Genomic DNA, 13,752 nt, shown 5'->3' on the forward strand with positions numbered 1-13,752 from the left:
AAATTTTCCAGTCGTACTGTAGAAAGAGGTTCCAGGGGATTAGGCTCTACAGGTGTAGATTGGGCTATTCTGTCTTTAAATTTAGATTCTTGCCCAATGCTAAAACTAAATATTCAAGGACATGAGTTTAATGGACTACTGGACACAGGTGCTGACCTTAGCATCATATCTCGTCAAGAACGGCCAAAACATTGGCCATTACAACAAGCCACTCAAATGCTTCGAGGCCTAGGAGTGGCAACTAATCCCCATAGAAGTGCAATGGTATTAGATTGGAAGGATCCTGCAGGATGTGAAGGAACTATGCAGCCATATGTATTGAATCATCTTCCTATAAATTTATGGGGACGAGATGTCCTAGATCAATTAGGTTTGATGTTAACAAACAACATCCATCATAATGTGCCCACTACTAGGGCTAGACAAAGTTTTAGGAAAGAAAAAAGATTAGGAGAACAAAATCAAGGTATAGCAGCACCAATTCAAATAGACCAAGTAATAAATAGACATGGATTGGGTTTTCAGAAGGGGCCACTGAGACAACCAAAATTACTTGGAAATCAGAAAGACCAGTATGGGTTCCTCAGTGGCCCCTGACTAAAGAAAAGATACAAGTAGCCCGTGACCTGGTCAAACAACAATTAGCGGAAGGACATATACAACCTTCCATATCTCCCCATAATACTCCCATTTTTGTCATCAAGAAGAAATCTGGTAAATGGAGATTATTGCAAGATTTAAGAGCCATTAATAATGAGATGGTTATTGTGGGACCTGCTCAATCAGGGATTCCTCAATTGTCTGCTTTGCCAAAAACCTGGCATGTTTTAACTATAGATATTAAAGATTGTTTTTTTTTTTCAATTACAATTCATCCCGAGGATAGTCCATGTTTTGCATTTACTATCCCTGCATTAAATCATGAAGGTCCTGATCAGAGATATGAATGGAAAGTACTCCCTCAAGGGATGGCTAACAGTCCAACTATGTGTCAAATCTATGTTAACAAAGCAATCCAGCCTCTTAGAAATCAAATCCTGAACTACAAATATGTCACTATATGGATGATGTATTATTATAAAGATAAAAACACATTGCTAGAATGTTCTGCCACACTTACAAACTTATTAAAAAATTATAATCTAGAGATTGCAATAGATAAAGTACAATTAAATTTTCCAATTAATTATTTAGGAGTTCTATTATCCTCAACCATGGTCCGTCCACCAAAAATTCAAATACGAGTAGATCAACTCAAATCACTTAACGACTTTCAAAAGTTATTGGGAGACATAAATTGGATAAGGCCTTATCTCGGCATACCAACAGGAGAGTTGGGACCTTTATTCGATATTCTAAAAGGTCCATCAGATCCAAATTCACCCCGCATGTTAACTCCTAAAGTAAGAAAGTCATTAAAACATATATGGAAAATATGCATTTGGACAGAATTGGTATAAGTTTGCCTTTATTATTTATTGTACTACCAACAAAAAATATTCCTAAAGGAGTATTTTGGCAAGAAGGTCCATTATTGCAGATATATTTATCTCATTCTCCTAACACTATTCTTACTAGGTATCCTGAGGCTGTAGGACAATTAATACTCAAAGGAATAAAAGCAGAAAAGGGAGTGTTTGGAATTTCTCCCAAGAAAATTATTACTCCATATACTATGGATCAAATTGATGAGTTAGCTAATGAGTTAAATACTTGGGCAATAATCATGTGTAAATCTAATGTTTCATTTGATAATCACTTACCATCGAATCCTTTGTTGTCTTTTTGGTCTTTGCATCCTTTAGTTTTTTCCAAAAATGACAAGAAAAACACCTATCATGAAGGCTCCAAATATATTCACTGATGGGTCAAATAATGGTACAGCAGCAGTAGTTACCCCTGATCAAACTTTTACATTTTTAGTACCCAAACAATCAGCTCAAAAGGTAGAGCTTAATGCAGTATTACAAGCTTTTGTGATGTTTAAAGATTCTGTATTTAATTTATTTTCTGATAGTCAGTATACAGTTAATGCTATAGTATCCCTTGAAGATGCTGGTAGGATTTCCCCTTCCTCTCTTGTTTTCTATTTGTTTTTCACTATACAAAGTCTAATCTGGGACAGAAAAGATCCATTCTTTATAGGACATATCAGGGCACATACAGGATTGCCTGGAGCCCTTAGTTTGGGCTATGATTTAGCAGATAAAACTACACATGACATACATATTTTCTCCACAATAGAAGAAGCTATAAATTTTCATAAAAGGTTCCGTGTCAATGCTTATACTTTACAAAAGTGTTTTAAAATAACTAAGGAACAAGCTAGACATATAATAAAACAATGTCAAAATTGTGTGACCTTTTTTATTTTTATTTTTTTAGAGAAAGAGAGAGAGAGAGAGAGAGAGAGAGGAGAAAGAATTTTAATATTTATTTTTAAGTTTTTGGCGGACACCACATCTTTGTATGTGGTGCTGAGGGTCGAACCCAGGCCGCACGCATGCCAGGTGAGTGCGCTACCACTTGAGACACATCCCCAGCCCTGTGTGACCTTTTTACCACAAGTTAATCTTGGAGTCAATCCTAGAGGACTGATACCCAACCATATTTGGCAGTTGGACATCACACATTTGCCAGAATTTGGAAAATTAAAATATTTGCATGTTACAGTTGATACTTCTTCCAGATTTTTGATGGGCTCCCTTCATGCCGGAGAAAAAACTAAAGATATTATAGCTCATTGCTTGCAAAATTTTGCCACTGTGGGCATTCCAAAACAGTTAAAAACGGATAATGGTCCTGGTTATACTTCTACCTCTTTTAAACAATTTTGCTCATCATTTGGCATTACTCACATAACAGGAATTCCATACAATCCACAGGGACAAGGCAGAGTTGAAAGAGCTCATCAAACTATTAAAATGTACTTAGTAAAGCAAAAAGAGGGAATTGGAAAGGGGTATATATTCCCCAAAGATACACTTAAAATAACCCTTTTTACTCTAAACTTTTTAAATTTGGATTCATCAGGGCTTAGTGCTGCAGAAAGACATATGTATACATAAAATGTACATAAGCCTAACGTACTTTGGAAAGATATTTTAACAGGACAATGGAAAGGTCCTGATGCAGTGATTGCCTGGAGTCGGGGTTCTGCTTGTGTGTTTCCACAAGGAGAACAGCAGCCGATTTGGATTCCAGAGAGACTAACTAAAGCAACTTCTACAGACCAAAAAGAAGATGATTTGAATCTACAAGGCTGTGAATGGCTCGTGATTTTGTGCCCAGCCAGACTGCGGCAGGTCAGGAGGCAGAAATTAAATAGTTCACCAGTAAATGAGGGGTTAAATTTGTTTGAATTTCCAGAGGTGGAGGGTCAGATCCTGGGTTTGCCTCTGGATTCCACCACTGGGCAAGTTTCTCAAATGCTCTGTATCTTTCCCTTTTCTCTTCTACAAAATGCAGATAATATATTTTCACTGGGTTTTTGTGAAAAGTACAAGTGACATCCCTCCCTAGAATTCCTCGATTCTCCTCTGTGGGCACTCAAACTGCATATCCGCCAGCTTCCTGAGATGTTTAAGTTTCCAGCTAATCTCCAGGCACTTTGGACAACCAAATTGCCCCAAAGGCATAACAATGAATCAAAAGTCATTCAGTCATTCAGGGACCTCCAGGTCCATTCAGGCCCTTTCAAAAATAAAATCCAACAGACTCTTGGCATAGAATCTGACTAGTGGAAACATGGTGTCAAAGTTACTTGAAGCAGCTTTTGGTATATGCTCAGGCCTAAGGATTAAAAGCAGAAAGCCCAGCACCTCTCTCATAGGGAAATTAATCAGAATAGTTGCAGGGCTTCTGAGTGCCAAGATCACCCCAGACTCTTCTGAAAGCATGACCTTTGCATTTCGACCAAGCTCCAAAAATCTGGGCTCTACTAAGGCAACTGCTCTTGGAGGAAAGGTCAGAAAGTCAAGAGAGGGACAGAAAATTCACTACTGGGGACCTCCTTATTGTGGCTAATGACATATGCTACATACCTGAGTGCCCTTGTCCCCCATAGGAAGATAGATCACAGAGCAAAGGTAAATTGCTGGACGAGTAGACCTTACGTCTTCTCTTAGCCAGGAATCAATCTCTCTATCCAAAACAATTGAAGCTGAAGGTAAAATAATAGAAAAAAAAGGTACCAATAGGACATGTCAGAAACAAAACCATTAAATCTCAACAAGTACTCAAACTAATAAGCAAAATATTTAAACAGATATTAATAATAAAGTTACCACTTAACCTGCCCTGAACAAAAATCCCTAATTCCAGATCTAGCTGTGGTCACCAGGGCAGGAGCAACTCTCTCATCCACGCCAAGGATGCTGAAGCCAGCCTGGCCCCAAGTCCTGGAAATCTTGGCAGCTTAGGGAAGGTGCAGCATCAGGTCATCATGGAAACCGAGGGGGGTGTGGCAGATCCCCTGCAAGTGGGTGGGTCCGCTGTGGGTCCGCTGTGGCTGCACTGAGGCGCAGCCGCAGAGGCTGCATAAACTTAGAGCAAAGGGGCGACATCTGGGTGCTCCTAAGGAAGCAAGGAGCCGCTTCCCAGCCCAGAGTGTCCCCATTTACCAAATTATCCCAATGATGCTGGGTAGAAACACGGAACACCCCAATATCTCACCCCAGTATCTCACTCTGCCAAATCAGAACCTCCTTGGCAAGGACCTGGAATGTGGATTTAATCTGGGGCTGTTTTCACATTGAGAGGTTAGCAAGAACTGCTCGTCCATTCCTTTTTCTCAGCATCCTACAATGGTAAAAAAGATTCTCTACCCTGCTTCCTGGTTTCCTCCCTGGTGACTCCCAAACAAGTAAAGGTGAAGAGTGGCCTCTATTCACCTAATTAGAAACCTCATGGTTTTGAAAGTGTTCCACTGGGGGGCAGTATTGTCCTTTGAAAAATTCATCCCATAACACTGTACCCCATGGTGTGGAATCTATTAATTTCCCTGCAGCCTGGTTACCATAAACAGATCTGGAAAGCAGATCTTGCATGCAGAGAGACTCGGTTCCTTAGGAGGAATGAGACAGTGCAGAGCCTAGAGCTTTACATGGAAGATGTTCTTTGCTCGAATTCCTCCTTCACATTTAGGGTTAAGAACAAGGAATCCACTCTAGGATGCGATCCTGGAGGATAGTACATGTGTGCTGGATGACAGATTCCTCAGCCCTCAAAGCTTTATTCTTTATTGAGCCATCAGATAGGAATTCAGGATTGATGTAGACAACACTGACCCAACTCAACTTTAGGCCCTGGCTGGACCAGTGGGAACAATTAGCCATCACTAACTTCAAGAGGTAACACTTGGGTGAGGTGAGACTCATTTTAGCACTCATGGGGAATCCTTCTAGTATAGTCTTCCCTGACTGTGAAATAGGGACCTGTACATTTGTACAACTTCTGTTAGAGATTTGGGGGAGACTTATTTCAATAGAGTAAGATAATCTATGGTCCCTGGTCTTTATGCATTTACTCTATTTTATTTTAAATTCTGTTTATAGGTCTGTTTTCTGTGTTACTGTGTGCATGTATTAATAAGAACAGTTCTCGAATAATCTGGAATATACTTACTCCAATGCAAACTTTGAAATCCTGAATTATTAATAAAAGTGAGTAAGGAGGCTGAGATGGTTAGGGCCAAGTGAGCAGATCACAGTATGTCCCTTGGGATAATAAAAGTTGTTTAACATAAGATCTACAGTCAAATTAGTATGTAAAATACTTGGTTAAACAATTAAATGTATTTTTTATTTGTTATTTTTATATATATGTGACAATAGGCATATTTTGACATACAAACACAGAGTATAACTTATTCTAATTAGGATCCCATTCTTGTGACTGTATATGATGTGGAGTTACCCTGGTGATGTATTCAAATACAAGGATAGGAAAGTTACGTTAATGACAGTTAGTTCTACTGTCCTTCCTATTCCCCTTCCTACTCCCCCTCCCTTCATTCTCCTTTGTCTAATCCAATAGACTCATATTCTTCTATTCTTCCCCTTCCATACTCTTATCCACATATCAGAGAGAACATTCAGCAGGTTTTGGGGGATTGGCTTATTTCACACAATATAATAATCTCTAGTTCCATCCATTTACTCGCAAATGCCATAATTTCATTCTTCTATATGGCTGAATAATGTTCCATTGTGTGTATATATACCACACTTTCTTTATACATTCATCTATTGAAGGACATCTAGGTTGGTTCCATAGCTTGGCTATTGTGAACTGAGCTGCTATAAACATTGATGTGGCTGCATAACTGTAGTATCCTGATTATAAATCTTTTGGGTATAGACTGAGGAGTGGGATAAATAGGTCAAATGGTGGTTCCATTACAGGTTTTCCAAGGAATATCCATACTGCTTTCCATAGTTGTTGCACCAATTTGCAGCCCCACCAGCAATGTATGAGTAATCCATTTATTGATTCTTGATTTTATTTCTTGCACTTTAGGAGTCTAGTTGAGGAAGTCAGTTCCTAAGCTGACAATGAAGATTTGGGCCTACATTTTTTTTTTCTATTAGGTGCAGGATCTCTATCTCTATTCTAATGTCTAAGTCTTTGATAAATGGGCTAAGGAACCAAAGAGACACTTCACAGAAGAAGAAATACAATCAAGAAACAAATATATGAAAAATGTTCAACATCTCTAGTAATTAGAGAAATGCAAATCAAAACTACTCTTAAGATTCACCTCACTCCACAGAATCCCCACTAATGTTGTACCCTTGTCCACTCAAGGGGAATCCAGCCAAAATGTAAACTGGGGACCTAGTTATGTCACCACCATAACTAGAGCAGAGAGCTCAAACATCTATGTTATGAATCTAGAACTTTGGCACAAACAGGAATCTCAAAGTTTAAGAAACACACACTCCACCTTTTCCTCATTTAGACTCATCTGTAAGAGCTAGAGTAGTTATGAAAGGTTAATAAAATATGTACTTGTCACTCCATTTTTCTGTATGCTTAACAAAACACTGTTGAAATCCTGAGAACTGTTTGCTAATCTTGTTCCCAGAATGTGCTGTCCCCAACTGCCCGAAACTGCAAGATGCACTCCCTCACTTGGTTGCAGGCAAACCGCCCACTCGCCCTGACCCGTCAATGAACTTCCCTCCCTGCCCTCTCCAAGAAAAGTATATAAGCTCTGCTTAAGCTGTTCTCAGGGCTCTTTCTCTTTGCTCTATCTCTGAGCCCCAACATGCTGGACCCCTAATAAACCCTTTGCTGTTGCATGAGACAGTCTCTTGGTGGTCTCTTCCTCCAACGCTCACCCGACCTTTACATTTGGAGGTCCCACCGAGATCCGGCAGCGGCAGACGAAAGACCCCCAATGGGCTCTTCTCGGGGTAAGTAAGGTGCCTCTTTCTGGTTTCTGATTTCTGGTTTCAGGTTTCTGGTTTCTGGTTTCAGGTTTCAGGTTTCAGGAGGGCTTGGCAAAGTGGCTGTTGGTGAAGAGCGTGAGCTCTCTCCGACAGTGGCTGACAGACGTGTCACAGAGCCACAGGCCACGTCCCTGGGGGACGCCCCAGAGGACTTGGGAAATCGAGGAACAGTAGTTTCCTCGACTCAGTATTCTGCAGTATGCTGCTTCAGATTCGGTTTGCCAGCCCATCAGGTTTTGCCAGCTACTCAGTCCTGTCTCAGTGTTGAACGTTTACTGTCTGTCTTTATCATCTGTGTCATGTGTCCTTGCTTTCACTGTTTGTGTATCTTTCATTATGGGACAGAGCACTTCAATGCCTCTGTCCCTGACCCTTGATCACTGGACCAAAGTCCGCTTAAGGACTCAGAATCTTTCTTTTTCAGTAAAACGCCGGACCTGGCAGACTCTCTGTGCCTCAGAATGTCCCACCTTTGGAGTCGGATGGCCCCCAGAAGTATCTTTCTACTTCCCACTAATTCAAAAAGTCAGAAATATTGTCTTTGTCTTTCAGCCGGGGCCACATAGCCATCCAGATCAACAGCCGTATATCTTAACTTGGCAGGACTTCTGCAAATCTCCTCCTCCATGGGTGAAGCCTTTCCTTGTCCCTGTCCCCACTCCTACTCCTCCCTCCATGATTCTGTCTCTCAAACCCTCTGCTCCTCCTCCTCCTCCACCTTCTGTTCTTCCTGAGTCTCAAGATTTGACTCTACTGGACTCTCCTCCCCCTCCTTATCCCCTGCCCTCGTCCCCCAACCCCCAACACCCTCTAAATGATTCCCCTGCTGCTGACTCAGCCTCTCCGCCATTGGAGGAAACTAAGCCGGCCCATCGCCCTCCAGATGACTCCCCCGTGGCACACACAGCCCCTCCTCCCCTGGAGGAAGCTGGCCCAGCTAAAAGAACTCGCCGGCGTTATCACACCAACCTACTTGGGATGACTGCCAACAACTCCTAGGCACTCTCTTCATGACAGAGGAACAAGAGAGAATCCTCCTGGAAGCTAGAAAAAATATCCTCGGACCAGATGGGCAACCGACACAACTTCCCAACATAATCGAAGCCGACTTCCCCTTGAACTGACCCAACTGGGACCCCAACACCTTTGAAGGTAGGGAGCATCTGTCCACTTATCACCAGGCTCTAATAATGGGTTTCCGAGCGGCCACTAGGCAGCCAACTAATTTGGCCAAGGTAAGAGAGATTATTCAAGGGCCTGATGAATCTCCCTCTATGTTTCTAGAGAGAATTATGGAGGCATATATGAGATATACTCCTTTCAATCCTCAGGCAGAGGATCAAAAGGCGTCTGTCACGATGGCCTTTATTGGGCAAGATGCCCTGGATATTAAAAGAAAGTTACAATGCTTAGATGGATTACAAGATATGACTTTGAGAGATTTGGTCAGAGAAGCCGAGAAGGTATACTATAAGAGAGAAACTGAGGAAGAGAAGAAACAAAGGAGGGAGAATGAAAAGGAGCAAAGGGAGGATGAGAGAAGCAAAAGACAGACTAAGGCATTGACTAAGGTCCTGGTCACAACAACAAATAGGCCAGAAATTAAACAGGGAGACAGGAAGGGATACCTGGGCCCATGCCAGAGGCCACCTCTGGCCTCAGATCAATGTGCCTACTGTAAATAAAAAGGACACTGGGCCAAAGAGTGCCCTAGAAAGAAACAGCCACACCAGCCAGCCATTCTAACTCTGGAGGATGACTAGGAAAGTCGGGGCTAGGATCCCCTCCCCAAGTTCAGGGTAACTTTTGAAGTGGAGGGGACCCCAATAAACTTTGAAGTGGATACAGAGGCAGTATACTCAGCCCTTAAGGCCCCACTGGGCCCTCTATCAAATAAAAGGTCTCTAGTTCAAGGGGCTAACGGCAGTAAATATTGGGCTTGGACAACTAAGAGGACCATGGACCTGGGGAAAGGAAAAGTCCATCACTCCTTCCTAGGGATCCCAGTATCCCCAGCCTCATTGATGGGCAGAGATCTGCTCACCAAGCTCCGGGCCAGAATAACTTTTAACCCTGAAGGCCCCCAAATGAAATTTCTAAATCCTTCAGTAAAAACTCCTATAGTCATGGCTTTAACTATGTCAGTAAAAGATAAACATCAACTCTTCACACCCCCAAGACTGATCAAACAGGCAAGCTACCCCAGAAATGGATAACAGATTACCCAGATGCCTGGGCAGAAACTGCTGGGTTAGGCCTAGCCATGAAACAACCTCCAATAACAGTGGAGTTAAAAACCTCAGCCTCCCCAATCAATGTCAAACAATATCCTCTGGAAAAAAAAAAAAACTAAAGATGGGATAAGGCCCCATATTCAGAAATATCTGGCCTTAGGGATCCTAAGGCCCTGTCAGTCAGCCTGGAACACTCCCCTGCTACCAGTAGAAAAGCCAGGAACCGGGGACTATCACCCCGTTCAAGACCTAAGAGAGATCAACAACAGAGTGCAGGACATTCACCCCATGGTACCTAATCCGTACAATCTGCTTCGCACTCTGAACCCTGAGCGAAAATGGTATACTGTTCTGGACTTAAAAGATGCTTTCTTTTGCTTGCCTCTGCATAAAGATAGTCAGTTGCTGTTTGCTTTCGAGTGGGTAAACCCAGAAACCGGAACGTCTGGTCAACTAACTTGGACTAGACTCCCACAGGGGTTCAAAAACTCCAACACTCTCTTTGATGAAGCCCTCCACAGAGATCTCAACAACTTCAGAATTACGCACCCTGAAGTCACCCTGCTTCAATATGTGGATGACCTGCTACTGGCAGCTGACATCAAGGAAAACTGTGAGTCTGGGACCCAAGCACTATTATCCGAGCTTGCTCAACTCGGATATAAAGCTTCTGCCAAAAAGGCCCAAATTTTCCAGCAAGAAGTAATCTTCCTGGGCTATTCCCTTAGGGGTGGTAAATGATGGCTCACTGAGCCCAGAAAACAAACCGTTGTGCAGATACCACCCCCATCTAACAGGAGGGCAGATGAAGAAGCTAAATTGGCAGCCCTAAATGGAGTAACCATGTTAACACTTTCCACACCAGGGGAACATAAGTCAGGAGATTTAACTATGTTGGAGCACCCCGACAACTTAACATCTAAGGACACTGACACTGAACTCCTCAACTTCACTGAGCCCAGCCTACAATTTCAGAAAGCTCTACATTACGTTAAAAATGTACATCAACTCACTCACCTTGGTTCAAAGAAATTGCAGGCATTCCTGAAAGATCAAGAACAGAGTTTTCCACTAACCAGCACACAGCAAAAGGAAATAGCTGAATGGGTAACAAAAGCCTGTCGGGTCTGTCAGTTGGTTAATTCTTACCCTTCCAAGCTTCCTGCAGGAAGGCACCTTCGAGGAACCAGAGCAGGACAATTTTGGGAAGTGGACTTTACTGAAATTAAGCCAGCAAGGTATGGACTTAAATATCTCCTAATCTTTGTAGATACATTTTCAGGATGGATTGAAGCCTTCCCCACAAAAAAAGAAATGGCGCTAATGGTGGTCAAGAAGATCCTGGAAGATATTTTTCCAAGATACGGCCTGCCTAAGGTAATACGGTCTGATAATGGACCGGCGTTTGTGGCCCAGGTAAGTCAGGGGTTAGCCAGGACCCTGGAGATTAATTGGAGGTTACATTGCGCTTATAGACCCCAGAGCTCAGGACAGGTAGAAAGAATGAATAGAACCATTAAAGAGACCTTAATGAAATTAAGCTTAGAGACCGGCATAAAAAATTGGACTATGCTCCTGCCTTATGCACTGTTTCATGCAAGAAATACTCCCTCTGTTTCTTTGTGTAACCTCACCCCCTATGAAATTCTCTATGGTGCCCCTCCTCCAGTAAGGGACCTAACCCCAACTCTAAGACCTAACGATCCCTTCCACACCCCCTTGCTTGACAGACTTAAAGCTCTTGAAAGAACTCAGCGATACCTGTAAAAACAGCTGGCCACTGCCTACCAACCTGGGGACGAAAGGACTCCACACCGATATCAAGTGGGAAACTTCATCTACATAAGACGACATCAGGTGTCATCCCTGGAACCCTGCTGGAAATGACCATACCAGGTGCTACTTATAACACCTACAGCAGTAAAGGTAGATGGAATCACTTCCTGGATCCATGCCTCTCATCTCAAGACTGCGCCCTGTCCAGACTCTGGCTGGAAACTAAAAAAGACTGGTAACCCTTTCAAATTGTGTATTCACCATGTGGATAGGGCTATAGACTCTCCCCTTGACCACCAGTAGTCCTAATCCTCATCAGCCCATTCAGCAGCGATGGCTGATCACAAATCCTACTGGACAAGAAATATGGTCTATCTCGCATACAGCCCCCTTAGGGACCTGGTGGTCATCTCTCCACCCAGACATTTGTCAGCTGGCTATATATCTTTCCTATTGGGATATCCCTGATGAAGAGGATCCCACTAAAATTCCATTAAATCCCTTCCATACCATAGATAATGGAAACAAACATTATGGATGTAGGGACACGTGAGCCAGATGCAGGTTGGCTAACCTAGATTACTATGTTTGCCCGGCGGACTATCGAAGCCACAAACAGTCATGGCTGTGTGGGGAAAAAGCCGACTTCTTCTGTAAGTCAAAGGGATGTGAGCATACAGGGGCTACGTGGTGGAACCCAAACTCCTCATCAAATTCAGTACACAGCATTGGCCATATTACCAATTAGATAACCAAAACCGAAGACCCCCAGAGGGGTCTCTAGATCCTCAAATTCTGTGTGACCTTTTTAACTTCTGCAAGTGCTCAAAAGGGTGGAAGGAAATTCCCCTATGTGGAGGCCTTTTCCCTCCTTTGCTCACATCCTAAACTATGCTTCTCCAATAGATCTTCACCCTTAGCCTTCTGTTCTAGACTCTCTGCTGTCACTCCCACCTCAGCAACCTGATTTCTCCCCTCCAATTACTAGATCAAAAACCCAAACCTCCGCAGGTTCTCAGACCATTGCCCCCTTGCTGAGGTAGCAGGTACTGAGGTACCCCTCCACCCACTCACTCCTCTCTTCTCCTGTCAGTGCCCACACCGGGTCCCACCAGGTCCTCTTACCAGCTAACCCAAAGCTCAAACCAGCTGAGGAGAGCCGTCAGACCCCTATCCAAGATGTAATGAAAATGGCCTTTAAAGTTGCTTTGTCGTCACTAAAAACAGGTTACTAAGAATTTAAAGTCCCTCACAGGCTTTTTGGGATACTCACTCCCATCTTCCCCTCTGCTCTACCTGTTCTACTACTCAAGTTTTTGTTGCTAGGAAAATCCCAAACCCCTTTCCCATTATCCACGGAGCTGCTCTCAGCCCCACCTTCCCCGTCTTTCCCCTCTGTACCAGGCCCACAAAAAAGTCTTAACTGACCTTCTCCAGAAGTCTTCACCATGGCTGACTTTAGGACTTTCAGCAAAAGAGTCCCTATAAAAGAGTTCAGTATAGATAAACTTCCTCTTTTCATGTTGCCCTGTTCTACTTGGGCACTGGCTGGAAAAATCAGCACTCCTAAGCTAGACACCCCCTTACTAGTTTTTTCACAAAATATGTGAACAAGGCCTCTGGCCTTGAGCTGGGGCTTCACAGAGATGGCTACATTTCTAAGATAAAGAAGTTACCAACTGGGCTCCATGGTAACAGCTGGCAGGAAAAAAAGGGGGGGGGGGAGAAAAAGCTCTCCCTCTCCCAGGTGTCCTTAAAAAGTTAACTTGCCCAGAACAGAGGAAAAAAAAAGAAACAAAAACTGCTTTTTATAAACTTCTGCAGACTGTGAACTTCTGAGCCCCTTCCCTTACATTTGGGTACAAAAATTCTGAAACTACCTAAACTTGGGGTTCAGGGGATTAATTGATTACAACAGAAGCAATGCTCTCTGAATCTGGTTGCAACCAAATAGGACTGTTTCCCTGTCTTTGGTACTATCTTAGGTGCCTTGCCTTGTCCGTCCCTACAACAGTATAATTCTATATACTTAAACATTATTTATGTTTTCATAAAATGGTCAACAGATGTAATTAATTATGTAATGGTGCAGATGTTTCCCAGATTGCTCTATTATGACCCAGGTTCATTTGAAGATCAAATAGGGGGGGGGGCATACAACCCGGTTTCGCCGGGAACCTGTATCCTTCACTTTAGCCATCCTATTAGGAATAGGAGTTGCTGCAGGGGTGGGCACAGGAACCACTGCCCTGGTCCATGGGACACAACAAATGATCCAATTAGAAGCA

General features: G+C 42.9%; 1 protein-coding gene across 6 annotated transcripts in view; it reads right to left on the reverse strand.

The window, feature by feature from the left end:
* The window catches only part of LOC114081183 (uncharacterized), a 220,761-nt gene that overhangs the window by 105,255 nt on the left and 101,754 nt on the right, over positions 1-13,752 (reverse strand). For all 6 annotated transcript variants that reach the window (XR_011704068.1, XR_011704070.1, XR_011704069.1 and 3 more), the window contains exon 7: positions 4,044-4,162. Coding sequence is in view for 3 of the 6 variants with exons in the window: in XM_071600482.1 (XP_071456583.1) it covers positions 4,044-4,162 (119 nt within the window). In the remaining 3 variants the exon portion in view is untranslated. The remainder of the gene's footprint in view (positions 1-4,043; positions 4,163-13,752) is intronic.

The sequence above is a fragment of the Marmota flaviventris genome, chromosome 13 (assembly GCF_047511675.1).
Source record: "Marmota flaviventris isolate mMarFla1 chromosome 13, mMarFla1.hap1, whole genome shotgun sequence".
NCBI lineage: Eukaryota > Metazoa > Chordata > Mammalia > Rodentia > Sciuridae > Marmota > Marmota flaviventris.